Source organism: Anser brachyrhynchus, assembly GCF_964034855.1.
Source record: "Anser brachyrhynchus genome assembly, chromosome: 6".
Taxonomy (NCBI): domain Eukaryota; kingdom Metazoa; phylum Chordata; class Aves; order Anseriformes; family Anatidae; genus Anser; species Anser brachyrhynchus.
Genome location: NC_137700.1, coordinates 40,486,002 through 40,511,625, shown reverse-complemented (window position 1 = coordinate 40,511,625; position 25,624 = coordinate 40,486,002). Strand labels below are relative to the sequence as shown.

The following is a 25,624-nucleotide window of genomic DNA, read 5'->3' as shown; positions in this document are numbered from 1 at the left end:
TACACCGTATATAAGAAGTAATGGAGGCAGGTACAATGCTAGCGAGGGCAGCAGATTTGTACAGCTAATCCATAGTTACAGGTGACAAGGAACAACCAGCCTCCACATTAAACACTGCAGCCCTTGTCACTGACACTGAAGGTGCCTTTAAAAGGAAGTGGTAAATCTTCAGTCCAAAGCTGAGCAAGCAAGCTAATCCCGTGTGGCAGGAAGCAGCAGTGATGACAGTGGGGCTGACCTTTGTGGTCTCGGCATAGCAGTGCCATTTCTGAGAAAATCTTCTTAAAGAAATCTATCAAAATTCACTCTGAAAACAAAGAGTATTTGTTTTCTGTGATATAGTGAAGTAGCTTTGCGCTGGAAGATGGGTGTTAAACTTTCCTGACAGTGCTGGAGCTTTGCTGCCCTGGCAAAACTACCCATCCCTGTACAAAGCTTTTTTCAGCTTTGTCAAACTACATCCAATTTTCATGGAAATCTGTAGTGTTAAAAACTCCAGAAGGATCTGGTGGACATAGTTTGATGGGCTAAAAGCAATCAGAAAATATAAAGCTGTTCTGGTGTCTATTACCACTGGAGGGCAGTGAGGCACTGTCCTTAAGGAATGAGGAAGTTACTGGATAAGATAAATGGTCTAATGCATAGTACTTTTGTAGGGTCGATAAAGAGGTCTCAATTTTAGCAAATACCTTAACAAGTAAGCAGACAACAAAATAAATTGTGCATGAGACAGCTACAAACAGCAGGACACTTTTTTCCGTTCCTCAGATGTCTTCTACCAATGTCAGAGGATATTTCTTGGCCAAATGGTGCTCAGGAGAACTGGCCCTCCTAAGGCATGCACCTAAATAGGTGGAGGCCTCAGGTACCTCTTCCCTTGCAGCTCTTTACACATTATCACTTATCGAGGCTGTAAACCATGACATTTGGTAGCTCTCATAACTAATGTTTGCAAGGAATTTCTTTGAAATATCTTCGAAGGAATAAACTAGCACCCATTGAATTTCTCCTAGACGTCTATTTCTTGTACAAATACTTACTTGTATTTCTTCTTCCCTGATAAAGAAAACACCAGTGTGTGAAGCCACAGAATGATGCACGGGTCTACTTTTGTTTTGGGTCATGTTGATAACTTTTTCAGTCAATCATCCACTGTAGATTACTCACTAATGAAGTGTGGAACTGGAAGAATTTACTGAAATGCCCCACAAGATTACCACTTGAAGGCTGCCATAATACTTGCCGTATACTCATCCTTGACTTCAGTCAGCCTGGGGACTTGGCTGGTGGTGTGTGAGCCCGTGGCCCGGTGTTGCTACAGGACATACTTGAGGAAGACAGCATATTACAGATAAGTGTGCAGAGCTTGTTCATGGTTCACTGCACATTGCTCCGAGGAGGGATGTAATGAAAGATTCTTGCTAACTGTAAATATACTTACTATGCTTTTGAGAACATTTCTTATGCAACAAGTCCTGTTTTTCTGCTGAAACCATCACATTCCCAACAGGCTGTTTCATCAGTTTTACCTTCTGTTTCTAAAAGCAAAGAATTATGAACTTCCAAGGAACTTTTGAGACCTTCAATACGCATATGTAAATAGAAGTTCCTTATTTTTCTGCATTGAGAAAAACCTTGAAATTAACATAAGAGTGAAATAGTATGTTCTAAGGGAGCATGCCCAAAACAACAGCAAAGGACACAGCAAGAGGTGATGATGAGGAGGAGGAGGAGGCACATGCTTGTCTGGAGGAGACAGGGCCCCAATACAGCCTGGGCAGAAGCTTTACGTGTCAGGAGCTTTTCAAGCTCTCTATACCCGTGGTGGCTTGGAAAAGCTGCACAGATTCTCCTTGTTTGGGTCAACTCCTCTCCCCAGAAGCTTCCAAAACATGGGATGTTCCTTCTGTGAGGAGAAAGGTTTGGGGTTGGTTGGCTGGTTTGGTTTTCCAAACCAGTCCCTAATGCCATGACAGGGCCTGCTCTGCTGTGACAGACGAGAGGTTGTGCGCTCCTCAGAAAGGAGTAATCACTCGTCATATCGTGCTGGCTTACTACCTATTGTAACCTTTTTTACACCCTTTCAGCTGTATGTTTAACTGAAAATGTCTTTTGCACTTTTGCACCTTTCATCCCATCAGGAACCAGATCATGTTGAGAATAAAGGACCTTCTCTGAGCTTTGACCCTAAATGTGCACGTTATGTATGGCTATCCACTCTCAAATTTATGTTGTCCTCTGTACTAAGCAGTGTCTCTCACACCTCAGGGTTTACAGATTTTACTCATTTCTGACAAGTGAAATTTTCCTGGAATCCTGATGTCACTGAAACGATTTATGACCCTATAAATGCAAGGGGGGAAAAGATGCAGTAGGAAAAGTAACTAAGCAAGGGAACCAGAGACTGTCTTTTTTCTGCTTTTCTCAGCCTCAGTCCCTGAGTCTGCTTCCCTCAGAGGTAGCAGAAATTACCTGATAACAGCAGTCCTTACTCCTGTGTTCACACCTATCTAGAGGACTGGGTGCGATAGGTGTGTGACAAAGGACGATGAAAAGGTGTTGTGCAGCTTTCTGTTATGATTTACATCTGGAAATGCAATATTATGTTGAAGTTTCAAGACCCTGAGTATGTGCCTGCATGCTTGCTCCTAATGAGGCCCATGATATCATATTTTCACTGCTGCTGTTACCCATTCTGGCTGTATGAAGCTACCATATGGTAGTGTGTGGTATCCTAACATCTGTTGCTTAGCTATCCAGACACATTCTTGATTGTAATTAAAACGTATATTCTTTCAATTCTTTCTTTTTTCATGCTTCCTCTCTTCCAGCCCTTCCACTAAAATCAACCTCAGCAGGTTCTGAAGTGCATTTTGCACACTGAAGAAAGTATAGAGAAAAGGGCAAAGCCAGGCTGAAATAAATCACGCCCCTGACAATATAACCTTCAAAGGGGTTTCCCACATTTATAGTGAATATATTGGTAAAGCAAAGTGGAAACTTCACATGTGAAGTCATCTTCTGTGGACAAAACTGAGTAATGAGTGCTGGGTACAGCTTCTGATTCTTGTAGACGTACTGTCTTGGAATAAAGATGTCACCATCTAGTCTCTGGAAGCCCCAGTCCACCCCTGTGAGTCCTGTGAGGGAAAATCTTTGTCAGAGATGAAGGTTCTGCCAATGTAAATGGGTATCAATTATTTTGGCTCTGCATACAGTACTACGGGTCATTTCATCCTGTTACCCAGATAATATCATTGGCTAACACTCCGTGTCAACATAGGTTGCTTACCTTGGCATGCGCTATGTTCTTGCAGCTTTTCCTGCTTTTGACGTTTACATGGACGATGGTATAATCTTAATTAAGACAATTTCTCAACTTCTTTCTCCATTTCAAAGCATATCCCTTTGATTTCAGCAGGTGCCATAGGTAGGGATCACATAGAGTATCACCAGTGCCTTTTGAACATTTGTTGCTACAAAAATGGAAGTGATCTTCTGGTGAAGATCTGGTGATCTTCTGGATCCCCTGGGAGTGCCAGGGGGTGAGGTGTGACTGGGACTGCCTTTAAACTTCTTTTACTTAGGTTTTGATAGCGTGTAAAATCATTGCAATGAGGTACATGGATAGGAGACAGTCCAACCAAATCTTAAATATGTCAAAAGCTGGTTTACTCTAGAAATAAGACTCATTTATGAAAGCTACGTTTCTATTGAGAGCTTTATTTCCTGAGAGTTTGGAGAGATCTGAATGATTTCTGAGGATTTGATTCAAAGACACCTCTAAGTATGAATAATCAATACATCATTGATTAAAAAGCCGAACAGAGACAATGCAAAATCCAGCACATAAATGGCCAAACCCCAGCCCAATCAATTCCCAAATTAAAGTCATCAAAGCTCAAATCATGGAATAATTGAGGGAAAATTTGCACATGCTTCTCTGCAGGAAGCACTGGAGTTGTGCCTGCATAAAACTTAAGGATTTTTTATCCGCATTTTTATGCCCCATTAGAGCCCTGGTAAAGGATCGCAACAGGGCCCTCGGATGGCTCCTGCCCCAGTGACACCCAAGGGAGCAAAGAGAATGGGTTTTGCATTTTGATTTTCCTCAGGAAATTCATGTAACTTTCCTCTGGGTCTTGATTCATAAGATAGCTGTTGCTAAACGTACCAGGTGCAGGTACAAAGCAGCATCAAATTTTGATACATATTTACTGGAGATAATAACGATAAATAGAACTGATGTTGCCCTGGCTTTGCTTTATTAGCTACTAATGAAAGATAATGAAATGAACTATTAACAAAATAGCAAAAATGAATTACTAGAAAAATAAATAATAAGAATTAATCAGTCTAACTACATCAGTTAATTAGGAAAGCTTTCTTTCCTGCATGAATCATCAGTGGCTGGGGTGTAAAAGGAAAAACTGGACATAAAAGAAAATTGTAGGTTGCTTTTGTCTGTACACTGATTTTTTTTATTATTATTATTTTTAAATTTGTTTCCCACAAAGCAGTCAAGCACCTGTAAAGCTATCCAAACAAAGTTGCAATAGGTGTAGCACCTATTAAGTGACCAACAAGGAGTGCTTTGGGGGGACAAGTTGGAGGGACACCTTCTGCTGCCCCATCTGTCAAAGGGAACCACATTGGGTGGTGGTTGGTTGTGAGAGGTTGGCAAGGAGTGACTCTGCTTTCCACAAGCACGATGTGGAAAAGCAGATATTCTGTCTGACTGTGACATTTGGACAATGAATGCAGTCAGAGCCTTGGTATGGAAAAAAAGAAGGATGAGTAGTAATCAATATCATGCAATGAAAGCATTTATTACTAATTGATGATATCTTATAGTCACATCATTTTATACATTCGCCTTAGGTATGTAAAGAAAATATATCTGACTATCCTCAGTCCATGTATTAGAGTGATTTGTGCTGATACTCTGTCGCTGGAAATGTTTCTACTAGATCAGGTTGTAATCAGGCTTAGTTTGTGTTTATTTGAATGTCTGACTGTTTGCAAGCATGAGGAGAGAATTAAAGCACAAGAACTGTGCATTTCCAACAGAATGCACATAGGGTGAGATTACTGGAGGAAAGATTTATTGTTAGATGGATTATACAAATATATTGTTTTCTAAAGTGTTTTGTCATGAGTAAACAGCACCATTAGCTAAAGCAAAAAGTATATAAGGGTAGCAGCGTTCAAACTCCACATCTCCAGAGGATCCTCAGTCCCAGCCCAGAACTGTTCTGGTTCTGTGGTTGAGGCCAGCAGCCTGTGGTGGATGGCAATGGAGCCATTTTTATCTCTTCAGATACAGGAATCAGAGGCATGGAGTGGTGGGAGAGCAACAGAAACAATACTTCTCTGAGGAGCTGTACTCTCCAAGAGAGGAGACTGTTGTGGACATGTGTGTGCCAAGTAGATCTCCGCAACGGAGGAAGGTCATCATCCTTTTCTGACTCCAGACTGAACAAATCTCCTGTGTCGATCAAGCTAACAAAGTTTGTCTCAAAGTTTTCTTACTGGGTACACCAATCCTAGTGGACTCTATAGAGCAGAAGGAGTAGGAACAGCTTATATTCTGCTATGTGAACTAAAGGTTGAAAACACGAGTCACAGAACAGTCAGCCTTGGGAGTGTCAGGCAGGTGGCAGATGAAATCACTGAGACTTTGAGTTTGAAACAGATGAAAGTGATTGGAAAGAAGCTTTCCTCATTATTCTGCATTGAGAAATCCAGTTCTCATGGAGACTGCAGATCTGTAAGTTGAAAGTGCCTGCTGAATTTCTTGTAGATGCCTCGGAAATTTACAAGCATTAAAGGTAATGTACATCTTTATCCGCTCTGCTTATGCTGCACGCCCTGTAAGAATGACCAAAGAGAAAAATGATCAAATGATCTGGCAAATAGCTATGAGATTCATATTTGTTAGGTCTCTATTAGTCCACAGAAGTGAAAAAAGAATTGATTTTGCAACATGGGCTCAACTGCTAATGATTTTCCAACTATATTTCAAAATGTATCTTATGTGAAATTCTTGAAATGAATAAAACAAAGCAGAAAGTACCTGAGCAGACAACGCTGGCATCTTCATTGTGGCCACAGTTATGTCTTGACCAACCATTGTGGGAGCATTCCCATAGGTAAAATTCATTGCCTCTGCACTGTACATCATCCAGGAAAATAACTCCAGAGCCTTCCCCAAACTGGGCAGCTCCTGGTGCCGACAGGGGCTCCCCACACCCAAGCTGTCTGCAAATGACCTGAGCATCATCGATATCCCAGAAATCGTCGCAGACTGTTCCCCATTGTCCTTTGTAAAAAATTTCAACACGCCCCTCACATCGATTGCCACCATTCTCCAGCCGCAGAGATACTTCTAGCAAAGACAGAGCAGAAGTAAATTACACACAGCCGTAACTCTAACCTTACGCTTGTGCCAGGTGTGGGATTGTGTTACAAAATGGACAAGACTAGAGGAAAAGTTATTCTGCAGAATGGGGCTGTTCATGCAGCCTGATGTGTCCTTTGGAGCAGGCAAACCTCCCTCTGATGCTGTTACACTTGCACCATAATTAAACAAGGAGTTACAGAGACCAGATTTTTGTAAAAATGGTATAAGTGGCCATTTGCGCTGTAGAAGGTCAGTGAATCTTTGGAGCACCAGAATGAATTAAGGAAGCCTGAATTCCCTGAGAACAACTCCTAGAGAAGGTAAGCAGTCACATGTGACTGACACTTTGCTCTTCTGCCATGATGAATTTCTGAAAGTGTGTCCAAGAATTTCCCTCCTTGCATTGTGGTTTGTTGAATGGTGAGGTACGCTTAGGGGAGTCTGATTTTCAATCAGTAACAAGTTATGCATTACACACCTTATACTGTTTTAAGGTGTTTTCCCAACATTTGAGCCATCCATAATCATCTACAACTTCTGAAAAACTAAAGTATGGAATTTGTCCATCCTCCTCAAATAAATGTTATATTTTTCCTCAAGACTTTTCATCAAACAAAAGCAAAACATGTTAACAGTAAATACCCAGCTTTTAGAATGACCAGTGAACAAAACGATAAGACTTACCAGGAGTTCTGTCTCCCCTAGAAGCTGTGGATTAGGAATAAATATGAAAATTTTAATCTTCAGTTGTATTTCAGTAGAATAAAGACAAAACAGACTTTGCAACATCTGGTGAGAGTCTCTCTCTTATATTATCTAATTTGTTCTAAAACTAAGTTATTTTTTTATAACCTATCTTAATCAAGGCAAACATTTCAACTTGCATTGAAAAGTCAGAGCAAGAGTTAATCCTTTAGGAATGGCTTCTGAGTTTAAAAAACTAAACCAGTTAAAAATGATGTTCTGGAGAGGCATCCTGGGAAGGGTTCAGTTTGAACATGCTCTGAAATCTGTGTACCTGTGCTGTACGTGCTGGTATCCAGTCGCTTCAGAATACTTATGGGAGAGCCATGCCCATGAAGCCCAAAGTGTGATGTGCCTACCAAGCCACCAACCACTTCCTCCTCCGGTACCCTGTGTGAGACATATTGTGCCCCCTTTCTGCCCTCCCATCAATGTCACTGACTGCCACCAGCATCTTCTGAGCATCCCGGACCAGAAGACACGCTGCCCTTCCTCTCACCAGTCCTCGCTCCCTGTAACCACCTCTGAAGCATGCAGAGGAGAACAGAGAGAGGCAGTCAGGCTCTCAATTTCTGCCTTCACCATGCTTTTCTTGAGTCGCACTCCTACAGCTCTGCCGGCTTTGTTGCTATAGCCCTTGCCTCAGGCTGATGATGAGATTTGAGATTTACACAATTCACAGCTTTACTTACATAAATAAAAACATTCCAAATGTACCTGAGCAACGCACACCGGCATCTTCTTTGTGCCCGCAGTTATGTGTTGACCATCCTCTATGAGAGCATTCCCACAGGTAAGATTCACTTCCAAGGCACTGCACGTCATCCAGGAGAATGTCCCCCGATCCTGGAGTGAAGTGGGCTTTTCCCAGTGCGGAGAGAGCTTCTCCACATCCCAGCTGCCTGCACACGACCTGTGCATCATTTAGGTCCCAGAAGTCATCACAGACCGTCCCCCAGCTTCCTTTGTAGTAGACTTCCACACGACCTTCACATCTGTCTCTACCATTTACCAGCCTCATGGACACTTCTGTGAAAGAGAAGAGAGAGGAGATAAGAGTGCAGACTGCCAAAGTGATAAATTATAATCCCGGAGTAGCTCTGGAGCTGGTTCAGTATGTTACGCTGGCTACTGGGTTCTCTCCTGGCCTTTCCTCTCCAGGGAAGGTGAGGAAAACGCTGTTTATTTCCAGCACGCCCAGTGTCATCGTGTGGCAGTTCGCAGTCACCTGCGGCTTCCTGCCTCATGCTTTGAGTCAAGACTTGGCAGGTGTTCACAGCTGCCTAAATAAGGTTTTCCTTCCCAGCTTAATAGAGGCTGTGAGATTAATATTAATGGAAGAAATGACCTATGTTAGCTAAACACTAGTGGGTATTTCTTTATCGATATATTCACAGCAAAACATTATACTCAGTAGAAGGAAAATGAAGGTTTTAATCATAGACATGGGGTGACCAAGAAACAAGGTTCATCAAGCCAAAGCAACACAGTGGGACTAAGACTTCCTAATAACTAAATTCTCTCTTCTCCCTGAATTTTAATAACACTTAAGGGTTTCTGAGTTTTATTAGAACATGGAAAAAGTTTATCTTTTAAGAGTGTAATGTAGCTTCATCCAACAGATGGGATTATTGAAATACTGATTTATATAATACCTTTTATTTTAAAGGACCTTGGACTTAAAGCAACCTAGTCCAGTGAATCTTTTTGAGACTCAGAAAGTCCTATCATTTCTGTACTTTACAACAATCAGGTATACATTTCAGCTTCAGTTATGAATTCTCTTTAAAGATTAAAAACCCATGGTTATCTTCATAAAAACTGTATAGATCAGTATTGCTACTTTCATTACAGTCAAAATACACTACATTTTAAGAAGCTATTTTCATATATAAACTACTGAATAAACTAAATGAGATTTGCATTTTTAATAATTAACAAGAAGTTGCTTTTGCTATAGAAAATTCCAGAGAGAAATGATTGAATAAGTATGAAATTTAAATTACCAGGTATTTCAGTTCCTGTAGAAGCTGTGAGAGAAGGAAATAGAGAAAATGCACATTTTAGCCATTGGTGTTTATAAAATTAACTAAATTTGTAGAACACAATACTTCTTTACAAAGTCTACTTTTATTTCAGAAAGCATTCAACATCTAATTAATTAAGCTGTTTGCAATACATGTGTTCGAAGATGATAAAAATGATAAGACATGAGATTATAAACTGACTTTCCTCACTAACAACTTGAAAATCAGTGGAGAACAGGATAAGATTTTGGAACTTTTGTTACTATTTGACAGATGTAGAAAAAGTTATCAGGGTTACAACTGGGTGAGTACCTAAGACCACGAGAAGTCTAAGTACATCCTTCTTCAGAGGGATCTGACAGAGCCCTGGCTCCTTCTCCTCCTTGCTTCCTGCCCCTCAGACTGCAGAAGTGTCACAGCTCTAAACCTTTGGATTTGGTCCTGAGTATCTCACTCAAATAAATAGTCTGCAGATGTTCAATAGAAGCTTTGTCAAGGAAAGACGTGTGGGATTAGGACCTAAGCTCATGAGAAGTCTCTCTTGTGTGAAAGCCTGTTAGTGCTGTAAGGGCAGAATGTGCCTCGGGATTGGGTTTTGGTGCTCCTCTCTAGTCTGGTGGCAAGCAAATAGTATTGGTTAATACAGATTACAGAAGATTAAAATAATATAATGGTTGTACAAAAACACTGGATGCACTCTGAGTGACACTGATTGAAATACTCTAAAGGTTTTCACAGCTTATCTGTGCAGAAGTTTGCAATAACAGATTTTGATCAAATAAGGAAAGAGGGAAATTCTCTGTGTAGGAAAGAGCCTTGTTACTTGCAACAGAACCAAAACTCTTCTGAGAAAAGGGTTTTCTAGTTCAGGGGAGAAATTTTCAATGTGACAAAATTTAAAATTAAACTTAAAACCAAAACTTAGTTTTAAAGTTTAAACTTAAAAACAAAATTTAAATTAAATTAAAATTAAATTAGAGTATTTCTTGTTGTGACTCTTTTTGATAAAGCAAATATATCACTGTGTACCTGAGCAAATGACGCTGGCATCGCGCCGGCTGTCACACTTCTCTCTATACCACCCCCTGTGAGAACACTGCCACAGGTAGTTCTCATCCCCTCTGCACTGCACATCATCCATGACAATATATCTCGGGCCGCGAGTAAAGGTGACATTTCCTGAAGATGATACAGCATGTCCACAAGCCCGCTGGTTACAGACAACGTCTGCATCATTTATATCCCAGGAATCCTCACAAATGGTCCCCCAGGTTCCTCTGTAAAGTATTTCAACACGCCCTTCACACTGGTTCCATCCATTCACCAACCTCACTGACATCTCTTTGAAAGAAAAAAGAGAATTTCACTGAACTTGGGATTTATTTATTTATTTATTTATTTTGCTAAGGAGGAAATAAGGTGGAACACAGCAGGCTAAAGGACAGACAGGTTTCCGTGCCATGTTAAATTTCACTAGTTAGCCATGCACATGCATTTTCAGCCTACCTAGAAACTCCTGATTTTCAGAGCCCCTGGGGTAAAACCATGCTCCTTAAGCCACTACCTACCCTATCTGAAGACAGTGATACTCCTGAATAGTTCAAGCTTTGCAACACAGGGTCCACAACACTGATCTTCTGAATAAACTGTAGTTTGTGAACTTTCATGTAACTCTGCATGTACAAAGCCATGCCTCATTTATCCAGACTTAACTTTTACGTGGATATAAGTTGGGCAAGTTCTTGACTTTATTCCATGTTTTACACTAACAGAACAAAAATGCTGAGCATCTGTTTGGTACCTGGGCTACAGTGTTGTGTTATTTTAAAGGGAAGTCACTTCCAACATGAAGAGAGCAATGACCAGCCTTTTTGATTAGAAACCGTCAGTGTTTTCAGCTCTACACATTCAGTTCTAAAACATCAAAACCTGTTGATATTAAAAGTAATGACACGTGTTTAAGAAGCTTACCTGTCACTTCAGATCCTGTGGAAGCTGCAGATGAAAAAAACACAGTTCATTTTTAGGTGGAATTTTCAGTAACTGCAGTAATAACTAAATCTATTGATGAAATATGACAAATCGCACATTATGCTGAAAAAAACAGTAATACACATAATAATGTTCCTTTTGTCAGTACTGTTACACAGGTCTATAATAGAAGGTAGACCTGTTCTGAAATATATTAGCTTATGACTGTAGGGGAAAATATGAATTATAAATTTATAAAGTTGTTAGTGATAAAAAAAGTGTTATAAACGAGACAACGTAATCACTAGGGAAGAACCCCAAGGTAATCAAAATAAAACAAGGGTTTTGATTTGATGTGGTTGGAGTACTACAGAGGAAATGTTACTAGATGGTAGAAATATTCTGAGAATCTGAAGAAGTGATGGCCATTGTTTCATTTTTAATGGTTGCTTGCTGGCTTTCAGAAGACTTAGGCTAATGAGGAAGCTCAGGTAGCAGCAGAGGAAAGAGAAAAGCTGAAGGTCTAAGCTATTCTCTGAAGTGCAGCAGTGAAACCTATGTCAAGACCAAGGTTTCTTGTTAGGTGTAAGTTCAGGGTACTAATTTCCTTGTAGACCTGTAACTGAGATACATTTCAGTGCAGTATGGGTTGTGTTATTGCAGTTAACCAGTAAAGGGTGAGGACAGGCTGTTCAGAGTTCAGATGATCGATGTCCTAGCAGGCGGTTACCCCCAGTGACCCTGTGGGCCACTGTTTGTACCACAGCTAACACAATGACACCTTTGTGTTAAAATTTGCAAAGATAAGCTGTGAGGGGTGGCTCAGGCACCAGGCTGGACCTGTCCTCTGTGTCTGCTGTGGCACTTCTCCCATGGGGTGGCTCCCTTTGCTGCATGCCGGCTATCAGTTAACCAGGCATCAAAGGAACCTCCACATCAGGGGGAGCAGGAAATAATATCAGGTGATACACAGAAGCAGTTGGCTAAATGGTTTTACTGCCCCTGGTAACTCTGTTGGACAGTTAGCCCATTTTCACTGCAAGATCTAACCTAGACTAAAACACCTATGGGACATACGTAACAACTTTTCAACTCATTTAGCAGATTTTTTTTAGTTCATCGGTGTAGAAATCATTAACAAGCACCGCTGCATAATAAGAAAAAACAATTATTATACTAGAATACTGCAGGAGGTGAAAAAATAGCTGGAAACATGCAGGTCTTGCCCGGTTTGCTCGGGGAAGGCAGCAGTGCAGTGGGATGCCCACCCCGCACAGCTCAGCCCTTTGGCTGGCCGTGGCTCTGCACCGGGCAGGTGAGTGGAGGTTCTGGATGAGAGGAATAAATCAGCAGGTTTTTGAAATAGTGGCTTTTTTTTTTTTTTTTTATGCCTACATTCACCTTGGGGTCTGCCCGGCGAGGTAAGGCTGCTGCATACAACGCACCTGAGCAAACGGCGCTGGCATCTTCCACGTGCACGCAGTTGTGGACCGACCACCCTCTGCTGGGGCACTCCCAGAGGTAAGCCTCGTTCCCTTTGCACCGCACGTCGTCAAGAAGGATCTCTCCTGAGCCTTGACTGAAATTGGCGTTACCAGGGGCGGAAAGAGCCCTGCCGCACCCCAGCTGGCTGCAGACGACCTGAGCATCCTTCAGGTCCCAGGAGTCATCGCAGACGGTGCCCCAGCTGCCCTGGTAATGGACCTCGACACGGCCCTCGCATCGGTTCCTCCCGTTCACGAGCCTCAGGGACAAATCTTTGGAAGGCCAAAAATGAGAGAATTATTTATGAGGGATGCTCCCACATCACCAGGCTTTAAGTGGGCTGTTGCAAATTTGAGGCAACAGTAAGAACTCCTGATAAGCAAAGTTAGGAGATTGACCAGAAATATTTATAATCTTCTTTTTATAATCTTTTTTTTTTTTTTTTTAATTCAAGCTTGTGAAATTTGACCAATACATTAAAAACTTAAAGATACAGCATATTCCTAACACAAAAGATTGGGATTAATGTATGATATGATATGTATGATATACTTGCAAATACTCCTCTTCATAAACTGTATACTTATACTAAATGACTACATTTTGTAATATGACTTTGTCAGTAAAATCAACTATACAAGATGAAAATTACCAGGAACTTCAGACATCAAAGAAGCTGAAAAAAAAAGAAAGAACAGAGTGAGAAAGATTACTTTTTAACAACTTGTACTAAACAAAGTGAGCAGTAGTTTACCTGCACTGCTAGGGGGAAAAAAAAAAAAAGGAAAAAAAAAAGTAACACAAAACCAACCCTCAGTACATTGGGATTTTGTCTTTATAAGCTAACTTATATTTTTTAAAATGTATAGTAGTATGTATTTTCACATACAGTAGTATCTCTCATGAAAGACTGTTTTCCACATCACATATGGAAATTGCTAGTTATTTTGTCAATGATTCATAGGAATGCCCAATTGAATTCATCCTTTAGGTGGGAAGCAATGGCAGTGGCCAGATAGAAAAGCCTCTGAATGGGGCGTAAAATAGGTTATACTCCATCAAAAAAGAAAACATAACCGTTCTGCTTCTTAGAGCTTATTATTAAAAGATTTTGAATGTGAAGGCTAATGTGTAGGTTATAGTACTCTCTTAAGAAGTATTTGTTGGATCGCAGAGGGGATGTCCTGTAGAGCTTGACAATGATTTTGGTAGTTTAGTTCCCTTTCGCTGAGCACCAGGACCTCATTCTGGCTCATACTTATAGCACGTTACTGACCACAGATGTCAGTAAATCTAGTTACCTGCGCAGATGACACTGGCATCTTCCTGGTGAAAACAGTCATTGACGAACCACCCGTCGTGGGAGCACTGCCAGAGAAGAGCTTCGTTCCCTTGGCACTGCACTTCGTCCAGGAGGATTTCTCCTGTGCCTTCACCAAAACGGGCTTCTCCCACGGCCGCGGTGGCTCTGCCGCACCCGAGCTGACCGCACACCACGTCAGCATCTCTTCTGTCCCAGGAGTCGTCGCAAATCGTTCCCCAGACTCCGTTGTAAAATACTTCAACACGGCCCTGACATCTGTTCTGCCCATTCACCAGCCGCAGGGAGAATTCTTTGGGAGACAAAAGGAAATCAGACCAACCCTTGGAGTGGCTGCTGTGCTTCCAGGGACACCTGCAGTCGCAGGCTATCAGAGGAAATGCTTCACAACAGCTTCCCAAGGAGCTCACCAGCAAGGGAAGCATGCTCTATCCTCTTCGGCTCACCAGACTTGAGCTCCTATGGGTTCAGGACTGAATTTAAAACATCTTCCAAGGGTGAGGCACCTGAGTGCCCCTACGGCAATTGCATGAAGTTAGCATTATACTAACACAAAGCCATCACCGTCTGGTGGGGACTCTGGCATGTCATATTGTGTTTCTTCTGACCACAATGAATTAAACAAGGAAGGCAGCGCTCAGAATAGCGTAGCAGAGGGTCACTGCCCTCAGTATTTCACTCTTGAAGGAAAATTTGAAGGGATGTGGTCCCTTAGGGATTATTTTTGCACTGGGTGAATGTAGACCATGCATGCAGCCTGCAGCTGAAGAGCTGCATGAAGACCACCAAATTACCCCTTGCCTCTGAGTAGTTTTCAGATTATTACCTGCGTTTGTTATTAATAGTGCCAAAATGCACAGACACCCTCTGACGGACAAGCACCTTACTATAAGGAACATTTTTTTTTTTTCCTACAACACATTAAAATACAATACAATATATGGTTTCTACATCACACTGATGAAATCTTAAGAGTACCTGGTGGCATCATCAGTCCTTCAAGCCCGCTAAATACCCAAGATGTCAACCAGTTTGAGGAGGCTTTTCTGCAAGCTACAAATTTTGCCAGCATTGATTTTAGAGGAAAACACAAGTGATAGGGAGATAGGACTGAGCAGCACTGGGCACAGTACCTGACGCCTGCAGACCCCCTCCATGCAGCAGTAGCATCCACACAATGGTCAGCGCGGGTTTCATTTTAACTGCACTCCTATAATGCTGATAAAACATTTCAGAATTTATAAATGTGTAGATATAAAGGGGTGTGTTCTGCAGCTTGATCAGCCTTATTATTTATTTTTTTAAGTACATTCATGATTTCATACAATGGAGATACTTTTAACATTTAAAAACATCCTCTTGATTTTTTTTTGGCAAGACTTTGTTTATAATAGCTTGATTTTTTGATTACCTTAATTATCATTCCAATCCCTTCTCCTCTGTGGAAACACTGGCCAAACCCTCCCCTTACCAGACCCAATGGCAGCCGCTGGTTCAGGAGGAACCGGCTGCGTGCAACCAGGGAGAAAATTACTGATACCAAGTGAAAAACAATAGCAGGTTTCTTTCACCTCTCAGTTTTTCCCCTGTCCTGAAGTGGATGCAGGTGTTTGCTGTTCTGTTGTGCTCCCTGTCCCCTCGCATCCACCAAACCCAGGTGGCCCCAGCTGGGTGGCTGTAGCCTCATCGCAGCCCTGGGCAAAACAGTGCCTGTAACTAAAAGCATCACTGGAGCAATGGATGGCCCTATCTGCTAGGAAAAAAACGCTTTCTTTCCAAATGCAATGCCAGACACCCCTCCAGACTGTACAAGTTCTAGACTGTGTTTTAAGATTAATTGGGCCTTTGAAAGTTGTTAATTTTCAGTCTCGTACTGAAACGGAAGGCTGAGGGCTGAAATTTTCAGCCTTCGTACTTCCCAGCCTTAGGAAAGCATTTCACGTGATGCCTGGATTAATCCGTGCAGGCTTGGCAGAGAGAAGGGCACTTGTCTTCCTCAACAATACGTGCTTTAGAGACATCCAACAAACTCTTACGAAACAAAGACAACTTGTTTCATGCTGGCACAGCTCAGATCGAGAGTTTACTTTACATGCACAGCGTGCAGCTTCCAAATACAACACTGCCCAGGCTGTCCAGGAGCTCGAAGAGAAAGTGAAGCAACAGGTTTTTGGCTGCCCTCCGGCATCTGGGGCTTCGTAGCCAGTTTTCTGAGCCCGGGGCTCCAGGATCCAGCATTTTGGAGAGGGTGGTTTTGCTACGTTGATATCGTCATGCTCTTTCCATGGGAGAACAGGGCCCTCACAGCAGCATAACTCAATTCTCATCAAGTCTCATGCAAAAAAGCTCTGCTTGTATCCAGGCTGAATAACGAGAGGTGGTGGTGAATGCCAAAGGCGAAGGCCTGGATGCTTTAAGTCAGGTTTCCTATGGATGGCCTGTTTCTACCCAATGCCTACATTAAAAAAAACAAAACAAAACAAATACAAGCAGAAGTGATGAGGGAGATAAGGCAAGGAGCAACAAGACCTTGAGACCTTGACAGGCGTTAGAAAGTTATTTGCACTGCTTTCAAAAAGGAAGAGGAGGGAAGCAAAAGAAGCACAAAGAGAAAAAGCCATACAGGCCATCTACTAAAAACATGAAGACTTCATCCCCAGCCTGGTAGATGGGCTGATGTGCTGCAGCTGTTTAAAAACCACATTTTATCTCTTCTGATTAGTGACTTACACACCCACGGAAAACTTCCTTAGTCTCAGCAGGTTTTCATGATGACAACTGAGGACAAAAAAAATCACAGCACTCATACAGAAAGACGAGGAAATTGAGAAGGTATCTCTTGGAAACTACAGTTTCTGAAATTAGAGGGGAAAAAAAAAGGAAAGAAACAAAAGAAAAAAAATACTACAGTCATTCAAACTCATTATGTTCTTTAGTACAGTGGCAGTGCGATTTCTTTCTACTTTACAGCCCGTAACTAATTCATTTATCTGAGAAAGGAAAAAGCTTCTTGGATGAGTACTAATTGGTTCAGGGCAAAAGAGGTGATCCAAGGGTTATTCTAGCAAATGAAAACAAATGCCACTCCCAGTGACCCAGATGGGTTTCCTCAGCTAAGCACAACTTTGTAAAAAAATGTTTTTCATGTCAGAGCTCTTGAGCCTGAGATAGAAAGTCTCCCAAAATACACAAACTGCTGTGAGAATTTCAGTATCTCCTTGTTTTTTTTCCAGCTAGAATTAAACTGCCAAAACAAATACAAATTAAATTAAAAACAAACATGAAAAAAAAAGCAAGCTATCAAAATAAAGAAAAATAATTAGGGAAAATCATCTCTCCTTGTAACACAAGACATTTAACAAAAATTGTGCAAAAACTTATGTTTGTGCTCAGAGATGCTTGTCATCAAAAGCCAGCAATTATTCTTATCTCGAACTCATCGCAGACAAAGGGCAGCAGCAGGCTCTCTAAAGAAAAGTTTTTGCTCTTTCCCCTGAGTTTTTTAAGCATGGTGGGCGGGTCAGAAACCCAGCTGCAGCCTCTCTCTGCCTGACCTCCAGCTCAGGGTAGATTCTGGTGCAATCAAGGAAAAAAAGCTTGGTTGGTGAGTCTGATACAGTTATTTAAAACAATAATTGTCACTCAAGTGAAAGTGATCTCTGCAGTATATTCATTTAATGATTTAATTAGAACATGGTACACGTGTTCCACCTTGGGTATTAAAGAACACCTAAGTTGGAACCGTAAGCAGGTTAGCTGCTTAGTTCAGCCTGATGTCAACAAGTATTTGTGGGCTTTTGTTGCAAGGTATGGGAAGAAAGAAATGAAAACAAGAAAAGCCATGTTTCTTACTCATACCCTGCAAAAGCAAAAGCTCTTTTCAGTTTCAATCTACAAAACATGGGGATTTATTATTAAAAACTGGAAAATGAATCTATTGGCTATGGGATCCAGAAACAAAACAATGTTTATTTATACCCTATTATAAATATTTTTATAATATGTTCCTGGGAAGGAGGCCTACAGAGTTGAATTATCGGTCCATACTCCAAAATTAGAATAGAAGGATAAGCAGGACAGCAAAGCACAGGAAATTCAGCATACAAACAAACAAACAAGAACTTTATTTCTAAGACCTGTTTTAACCCCAGTGCTGGCCAAATACATTGTATGATTTCACTGGGGACGGCACACTGGCAGGAACCCACACAGTCTGTAAAATGCCTTTTTTTTCCCCCAAAAAAATGCATATTTGAAAACAGATTGCTTTAACTCCATCCTGTTTCCATGAAACACCTTCTCAAGTGCTACTTTGGGAGAGCTGAGGAATGTGCAGTTTCATCAGAGTTACAAGCAATTGTACCTTCATGCTGTGTATAGGCTAGTTTTAGTTCAGTAATTATCCTTTCCCGACCCAGCTCACACTACATTGCTTGGCACTTTTAATGGATTTTAGCATGTCGTTTTTTATATTCTGGGTAAGTCCTGAGTAGCCAAAATCCTCACAACCACAAAGTAAACAACTGTGGGGAAAAATAATAATAATAATAATTTCATTGTGATAAGCAACCAAAAGTTTTAAAGAATTTAAAAACTTTAAAAGTTTTTAAAGAATTCTTCCTTCTGGGAAGCAGATACAAGATTTCTTTTGATACTTATATAACATCTTAATGAGACCTGAAAAATCTCCTGATTGAGATTCAATCTCTTTAATGAGATTTACAGTTTTTGTCTGGTTTAGGATGTATCCAAAAACCCCTAAGTCAGTGTGAAGTCTTCCAATTGATTTGACAAGCCCTTGTATCAGATCATATGGTTCAGCCTTAAATATTGGAAACAGAACACCCTTAACAGCTCAGTGTCTTTTGAATTTGGATCTATTTAATCTAGAGAATTGGAAATGTAATGGGAAAACACCAGCAAAATGCACCTAAAGAGAAAGGTGACAAAATTACTTTGCATGGCCAGGAAGCACAGGGCAAGAACTAATGGGCTTGAACAGCAACAGTGAAAGTCAAGGGGAGGCATTTCGAAAAACCTTTTCAACAGTGATGCTCATTTCAATAGCGAGCCTTGGGCAGCACGAGGAGAGATTGCCTTGGTTGCAGTGCAAGTTTTGAAGTTTGGGCAGCATCTGCTGGGAAGATGTGGTGGTGATGAGGGTGCACCCTATACAGTTCAACTCCCTCAAAGTACCCTGTAACCACACACACACAGATACGTCCCGTGCTTACACAGCACAGAGATACCGGCCACGTCTTCACAGCACTATGTGGAAGTGTTTCACGATACAAAGGATGGGCAGAAAGCTGAATGCTGGAGAGAAAGCTTTCCCTCCAACAACATGAAGATACACACTGGCACAGCTGTTCCTCACAGGCACGCGGTGGGCTTTTTTCCATATACATACCAGTGAAGAGTGAGATAGGTATTTGCAAGAGCCCAGGTTGCAGGTGGGCATGGGGGCTGCTTGGATGGGAGAGGATTCTCAGGGACTAGGTCAGCCACATGGTTTGGAGGGAACACAGGGGCAGGGGACATACCGATAGGTAGGTCCTTTGAAGTCCCCAGTGGGTCGTGTAGTGCTTGTGTGTGACACTGGGGAGAGAGTAACACAAAACCAAAAGAGAAGGCATTTCTCCATCAGGCATCACCAATCTACTCTCTGGCTTCCCAAGGCCAGAAATTGTCCGTAATTTTGAATGTGCTCGGCAAGTTTTCAATCCAACAGACCATGTTCGGACACAGCAAAGCATTCATTTGTATTTTAATCACAGAGACATTCATTCAAAACAAAAAATTGAATTATTGTTTTGTAAGCATTCCTTCATTTGATTTTAAATGACGCTGCTCATATAATAGACATCTTCAGCTTGAAAATCTCTGCATTTTATAAATAAGCACAGACCTATTATTGTTTCAATGAGAAATTTAGCATCAAAACAATGCTTAATATAATTGGAGTAGTACATAGCCACAATACAAAATGACATACTAAGATCAATATTGGTATTTCCTTTTCCAACATGGCCTATTACTTCCCCCCAAATCAATCTTCCTCCTTTTAATAAACCTTGAATTATTTATTAATGCCTCATTTGTATTTTTTCTCCAGCTTGCAAAATTTTAAAGGATTAGATAAGCAGTCCTGTGAGGATATGACGAGATAATTAAGAGGAGAAAAATTATAAATGACCACACCAAACAATGTGTGTTAGTACAAATATTGAAATTATTTCTCAATCATTTAAGAGGTGTTAGGATTATAAAGTTATTTTGAAGCATTGTTACAGGCTAGGATTCACCCGGGATAAGGACATCACAGCTTCTTACACATGGCACGTATGTGACTGTCACTGGTGGAGCATCCTGGCGGCTCACAGTGTGTGACTGTCCTGTAATCATTTAGCAGATGATGCTGACCTTCGATCTCACATTATCCACTGTAAAAGCAGTTTCTTCAGTGCAGGTTTCACAAGAAAGCCAGCAAGAACAAAAATGACGATGGTCAGGATGGCGACAGCAGCAGTTAGCGGCCCGAGCACATTCCCAGCCACAGCAGGAACCGCGTGGGGAGGAGGCGCGGCAGAGTCCATCTCTGCGAGGGAAGGCAGAAGGGCTTGGTCTTGTGCCAAGGGCCCGGGCTCAAAGAGCGGCAGAGTTAGAAGGGGTGCTCCCTAGATCACAGCCAGAATTAAGCTAAGTTCTAATTTCATTGCTCTTTGAACAGGCTTTGTATTAGCAGGGATGACAACTTAACTATGCAGACGTCATTAGCAGAAGACAACTGAGGGAATTGAACATTTCTGAAGAAGCCTGGGATCTTGTTTCTCAGGAGTAGAGCTGGCAATCATGTTACACAATCAGATTGAGCTAACTAGTTCAACAGTTATAGCACTACATTGGGTTACATGCGCCCTCTGTTTTGGGGCCACCAAAGAGGTTACCATTATTCATGCATGCAGGTGAAAACAGTTTGCAAGGTGTTGAAAGAAGAAGGATGTCATACACATTTAAGTCAGCCAAACAATGCCTTCCTGTTTACAGTAGAGTTAGCATAAGCAGATTTCAGGGACAGATGTCAGAAACAAACAGAGCTATGGCATTTTGTCATGAAGACCTAAGTCGTCTCAGGGTAAATATGAGATAAATTTATTCGACTTCACTGGTATTCCTGCTCTGAGCACCCTCTTTTCGAAGTTTCAGAGGTCCGACAACAACATCCACTTTTTCCTGGGCAGAGCTTGCATCTCTCTTGAACCTACTCAGGCAGCCCTGGTAGCAGCGGGAGGAGTAGTCCCCGAGCCTGCACACCACCAGCTGACACCGCAGGTAGACTAATGAGTGGTGGTTAATGAACTCAAAGGCATTAAATTTGAACCGAGCAAAGTGACTGTTGGGAGTGTAGTATGTGGCATAGGAAGAATCTCCAACACATCTGGAAAGAAATGAAGAAGAGAATTAGTCACTATGGATTTACACATGTACATTCCTGAAAAAATGCAGTAGATTAAAACATAACCAGGTACTGAGAACTCAAAGGGATGAAAGTGCAACTTTTAGAGTATTTCTAAGCATAATTAAGTCCATGAAGAAGCTAGAGCAGACTCATTTTTCTCCAAGAAAAGGACACTAAGTGGTGAAGAGGGGAGAATGGACCCTTTGCTGAATGTCTGGAAAAAAAAAAGAAATGGGCCTGATGCTTGACCTGGTTCTGCAGGTTTTACTAAAATGTTAATGCCTATGGTAAAATAGATTTCTGCTGCCGGTTTTCACCTCCTCATCTAACTCACTCCCACCACTTTGAGTTTTGCATATATTTGCATATATTTTTGCATATATTGATGAAGTCAGTGAAACAAAATTTTAGTAAGGTTTAGGTGTTGTTTCTTATTTCCAGGCTCATATTGTAAAAATAAATAAATAAATAAAAATCTTTTAACTGTCTGTTGATAATGAGATCCAAACCAATTCATGTTTGCTCTGTTCTCTTAAAATAAATGAAGAAAGGATATAACAGCTATGCATCTAACAACTTGAGAAAGCTCTTACCCATTCTTGATTATATCATAGGATAGAGTGTTAAAATCACGAGGATCAGGTGATGCCACACATGTGTCCACAAACAGCATCAGATTTGGGTCAGAGCTGTGAAGATAAGCTTGAAGGTACAAATTTTGGTTCAGGTCAATGTAGTATGGAGAGTCATGCACTGGCCGCAGGAATGACGAGGAATCATAAAACGTGATGTTCACAGAGTATCTTCCAAACTGATTTTCATTCATGTCTGCAATATCCTCAGCAACATACATGATTTGTATCCGCGTGTTTTGTAACATCTTGCAACTGAGGTGTAAGTGAAGATCCTTTTTCCTCTTGATTACATACTCAGAAGAGGTAACTTTGATCATGTTGGAATAGTTGATTGTATCATTGCTTTCCTGTTTAAGGTGTAACGTAAAATGAGGAATTGCATTTCTGTCACATACTATATTCTAAGCTTTGACATAGTAATATGCAATTGAAAATATAGTTTCATCTTAAACTCTTGGAGCAAAAAAGCTTGATGATGGTCTTTTCTGCACACATGGAAATAAACTTGCTGATATAAAGTATTTAATTAAATGGAAATCAGTGGAGAAAAGCTCTGTTAAATTCAAGGCAGAGCCACCTCATTGCACTTCTGTACAGAACACTGATCATTTAATACACAATCATCCCAAACCTGCATGGCATTAAACTCATGAGCTTCCTCCCTAGACTCTCATTTCTGGTAAGGATGGGGATTCCCTACGGCAAGGAAAGCTAAAGCATTAAAACCCCTGGGTCTCAATTCGCTTCTTACCGCTGAGGACCACAATGGCTCTCATGTGTCTCACTTCAAAGTGTGCCCTGAAATTCAGTTCACCCAGTTCAGTTCAGTTCACCCAGTTTAGTTCAGTTCATACCTCTCGTATCGTCCCACAGCTGTCGTAGGGAACGTTGAACACCACCTCGTGCGGTGTGAGTGTTGGCTCACAGCGAGTGTCGTTCATGGTGACCGTCTCTGCAGAGTAGCCTCGTGACTGGAGATAGTCCCTGCTAACCACCGCATGCATGTAGTCTGGCAAGCACGTAAGGGCTGGTAGAAGAAGATACAATATAACAGTTAAATCAGCTATTTGTTAATGATCGAAGGTTTTAACTGAACCAAACGTTGCTTTTTTCTTAATGTAGAAGGTAGTCTCTTCACAAACCCAGCATGCATCACTTCCTTTCCCTTGCATCTTTAAATACACACACATATTTATTTTGCAAACAAAAACTATAAACAGGCTTGTCTGCTGAGAAGCAGAGTTTCTGCTCTGAAGGGGAACTCACCAATGTTGTGATCTGTTGGGATGGAGGAGTAGTGGGCCTGGAACCCTCTAAGTGTGTATCTAGAGTCACTGTGAAAGTGGATGCTCATTAGGTTTGAAGACGACGTGTATGTGAGGAAGGAACCAGCACAAATTCTCCCAAGAAGTGGAGAAGAGTGTGGAGGCCCATCATAGACTTCAATGTAGTCATACTGGCATCTGTTGTTCTGCAACCTGGGGAACAAACATCAGCACCTCGTCAACACGCTCCAGAAACTCTGATTTACCTGCCTAACACGTGATAAAATATTTCAGCACCTAAAGTTTTCACAGCAGATGCTTTATTCATTTTGCATGTAGTTGTGAGGAGAAAATACTTCACTAATCCAGTGTTTGTTCAAGCTTTCTACCTGCTAGATGATATTGAAAATATCTTTAAATTTGTTAAGGTTGCCTATCTCAAATAAGTTTTCAAGATTTTCAAGTAAGTTTTGACTTTGTTATTTGCCCAGGGAATCAATGTTCTACTTACGCAATATCTCTAAATGTGAGCATAACACGGAAATTATTCTCTACTTGTATTTCCCACACACAGTGAGCGTTGTTTGGATAATTTCCAGGGTAGTACGGACTCTGCAGCATCCCAGAGGAATTTGAAATTAAGCCACCACAAGAATAAGGTGCTGCAGAAAGAAATGGAAGAGAATTTACTTACAGTAACCTCTAAAAATGGTACTTTTGTTGTACATGGCTAATCTGCAGCTGCTGAAAAGCAGGTTTCCTGCTGTCTTCAGATCATCCTCAGTAAGACTCAAATCAAAACAAATATTTGGTTTTGCTGTAGGTTTAATTTCATAGCGCATGCTGTCACATCTATGGTGTCAGATCACCATCTTCAGGCTGCTCTGGTGTCTCCTTTCTGCAGTTCTGGTTCTGGGAGGGGTTATGACAGTCAACATGGAAACACCTTCCTGTACGGACAGCGTCCCCTCAGGCTGCAATAAGCACTCCAGGCAGCTGGGCAGAGTAGGAGATATTATATCTCTTGCTCCGCCTATGAGAGTGGCTGCAAAAAGCATTCATGTTCCTGCCAGCATGAGTGCATTCTTATGTTAAACACAGATAATCCTAACAGCTTCCTCATAGGAAGGTGGGCATGGGTTCTGAATTTAGTTCCTACAGCACATGACATGCAAAGGAAACCCCTTCCCCACCACCACCATTTTATGTTCCTGCACAGCATCACAGCCCTGTGCAGCACACTCCTGGATGGGTTCTTGGGCACATTCACGTCCATACTGATTTCTGATGTGAGTGGTCAGCTCTACATCTGAATTCTGCTTTCCAATGCAAAAGTAGCAGGCTGGATATCATAACACCTCTAATAAAGGCAAAAATTACTGATTCCACACCACCTCACTGATAAACTACCTGCTAGTATAAATACAAATGGGGAACTTTTCAATTAAATCAGAATTGTTTTGGAAAATGGTTTACGAGAACTGTATAGAAATCATGACCTAACCAAAGCATACTCCGCACAAGCAATTAATGTCAATAGAATAGCACTGTGCATGTACAAATAAAAAAGATTCGAAGAACCACGGGCGAGCATTACCTTCTGTAGGCGCAGGGGTGGTTGTGGCAGCTGTGAGAGTGGAGGAAGAAGAGCCACAAGTGAGATGTAATGCTCTGGAGAAGGGGCCCGGGGGCACAGAGTACCACAATGGTGATTCAGGGCTGGAGGGGACAGAAGGCCGGGAGCTCCACGTGGAGCCGCTTCCCTACCTTCACAGATGACACTGGCATCCTCTCTGTGGACGCAGTTGTGTACGCCCCAGCCGTTGTGCCCGCAGAGCAGCAGGGAGGCCTCGTTCCCGTGGCACCACATGTTGTCCAGGAGGATGTGGCCGCTGCCGGCGCCGAAGTGAGCGCTGCCCGGGGCGGCCGTGGCGGGGCCGCAGCCCAGCTGGCGGCACACCACCTGCGCCTCGCCCAGGTCCCAGAAGTCGTCGCACACCGTCCCCCAGCTGCGCCCGTCCCACACCTCCACGCGGCCCTCGCAGCCGTGCCGGCCGTCAGCCAGCCGCAGGTGGGCACCTGGGACACAGCACAGTGAAGGCGGTCGCTGCATGTCCTGCCTCCCCCACCCACCAGCCCGAACTACCAGCTCGTCCCCACGCTCTGCTCTCGTCCTCTCTGCAGACCCCCCCTGTGCCATCAGGTGTGGGAAGGGCGATCAGGGTGAGTGACCCTGGGTGGGTTACCTGTTGTGCTCGTCGCTGCTGTGGAGGTGATCTCTGTCAACCAGACTGCTGTGGAGGGCACTGGCTCT

The 25,624-nt window shown here is 42.0% G+C and overlaps 2 protein-coding genes across 8 annotated transcripts; both read right to left on the bottom strand.

Annotated features, from left to right (window-relative positions):
• Positions 1-4,402: 4,402 nt before the first annotated feature.
• LOC308196865 (scavenger receptor cysteine-rich domain-containing protein DMBT1-like) lies at positions 4,403-17,499 on the bottom strand. 7 transcript variants are annotated; one of them, XM_080596575.1, is made up of 13 exons: positions 15,523-17,499; positions 15,085-15,169; positions 14,362-14,410; positions 13,932-14,243; positions 13,283-13,306; positions 12,591-12,902; positions 11,146-11,169; positions 10,204-10,515; positions 9,154-9,177; positions 7,865-8,176; positions 7,088-7,111; positions 6,077-6,388; positions 4,403-5,871 (listed from the first exon to the last, which is right to left on the bottom strand). In XM_080596575.1, the coding sequence occupies exons 2-13, from the start codon at positions 15,106-15,108 to the stop codon at positions 5,858-5,860; spliced, it is 1,743 nt and encodes a 580-aa protein (XP_080452701.1). In that variant the 5' UTR covers positions 15,109-15,169; positions 15,523-17,499; the 3' UTR covers positions 4,403-5,857. The 7 variants fall into 7 exon arrangements, with proteins under 7 accessions (XP_080452701.1, XP_080452702.1, XP_080452699.1 ...); XM_080596576.1 differs by lacking the exon at positions 14,362-14,410; XM_080596573.1 differs by lacking the exon at positions 14,362-14,410 and having other exon boundaries at positions 15,085-16,406; positions 16,682-17,499.
• Positions 17,500-19,840: 2,341 nt separating this feature from the next.
• LOC308196979 (scavenger receptor cysteine-rich domain-containing protein DMBT1-like) lies at positions 19,841-25,423 on the bottom strand (the record flags this gene model as incomplete). The annotated part of the gene is made up of 6 exons (XM_080596717.1): positions 19,841-21,389; positions 22,004-22,392; positions 22,900-23,072; positions 23,312-23,523; positions 23,822-23,972; positions 25,078-25,423. The coding sequence occupies 6 exons, from the start codon at positions 25,421-25,423 to the stop codon at positions 21,104-21,106; spliced, it is 1,557 nt and encodes a 518-aa protein (XP_080452843.1). The 3' UTR covers positions 19,841-21,103.
• Between the last annotated feature and the right edge of the window lie 201 nt (positions 25,424-25,624).

What these genes read in the sequence shown, in the direction of transcription:
- LOC308196865 (XM_080596573.1), bottom strand. Translation starts at nt 15,181, where the DNA reads ATGTTTTATCAGCATTATAGGAGTGCAGTTAAAATGAAACCCGCGCTG. An exon ending in AGGGGGTCTGCAGGCGTCAG is followed by an intron (nt 14,244 to 15,084) that starts GTACTGTGCCCA and finishes TGTCTCCCAAAG; the next exon opens with AATTCTCCCTGCGGCTGGTG. An exon ending in TGCCGGTGTGCGTTGCTCAG is followed by an intron (nt 7,112 to 7,864) that starts GTACATTTGGAA and finishes CCTAATCCACAG; the next exon opens with CTTCTAGGGGAGACAGAACT.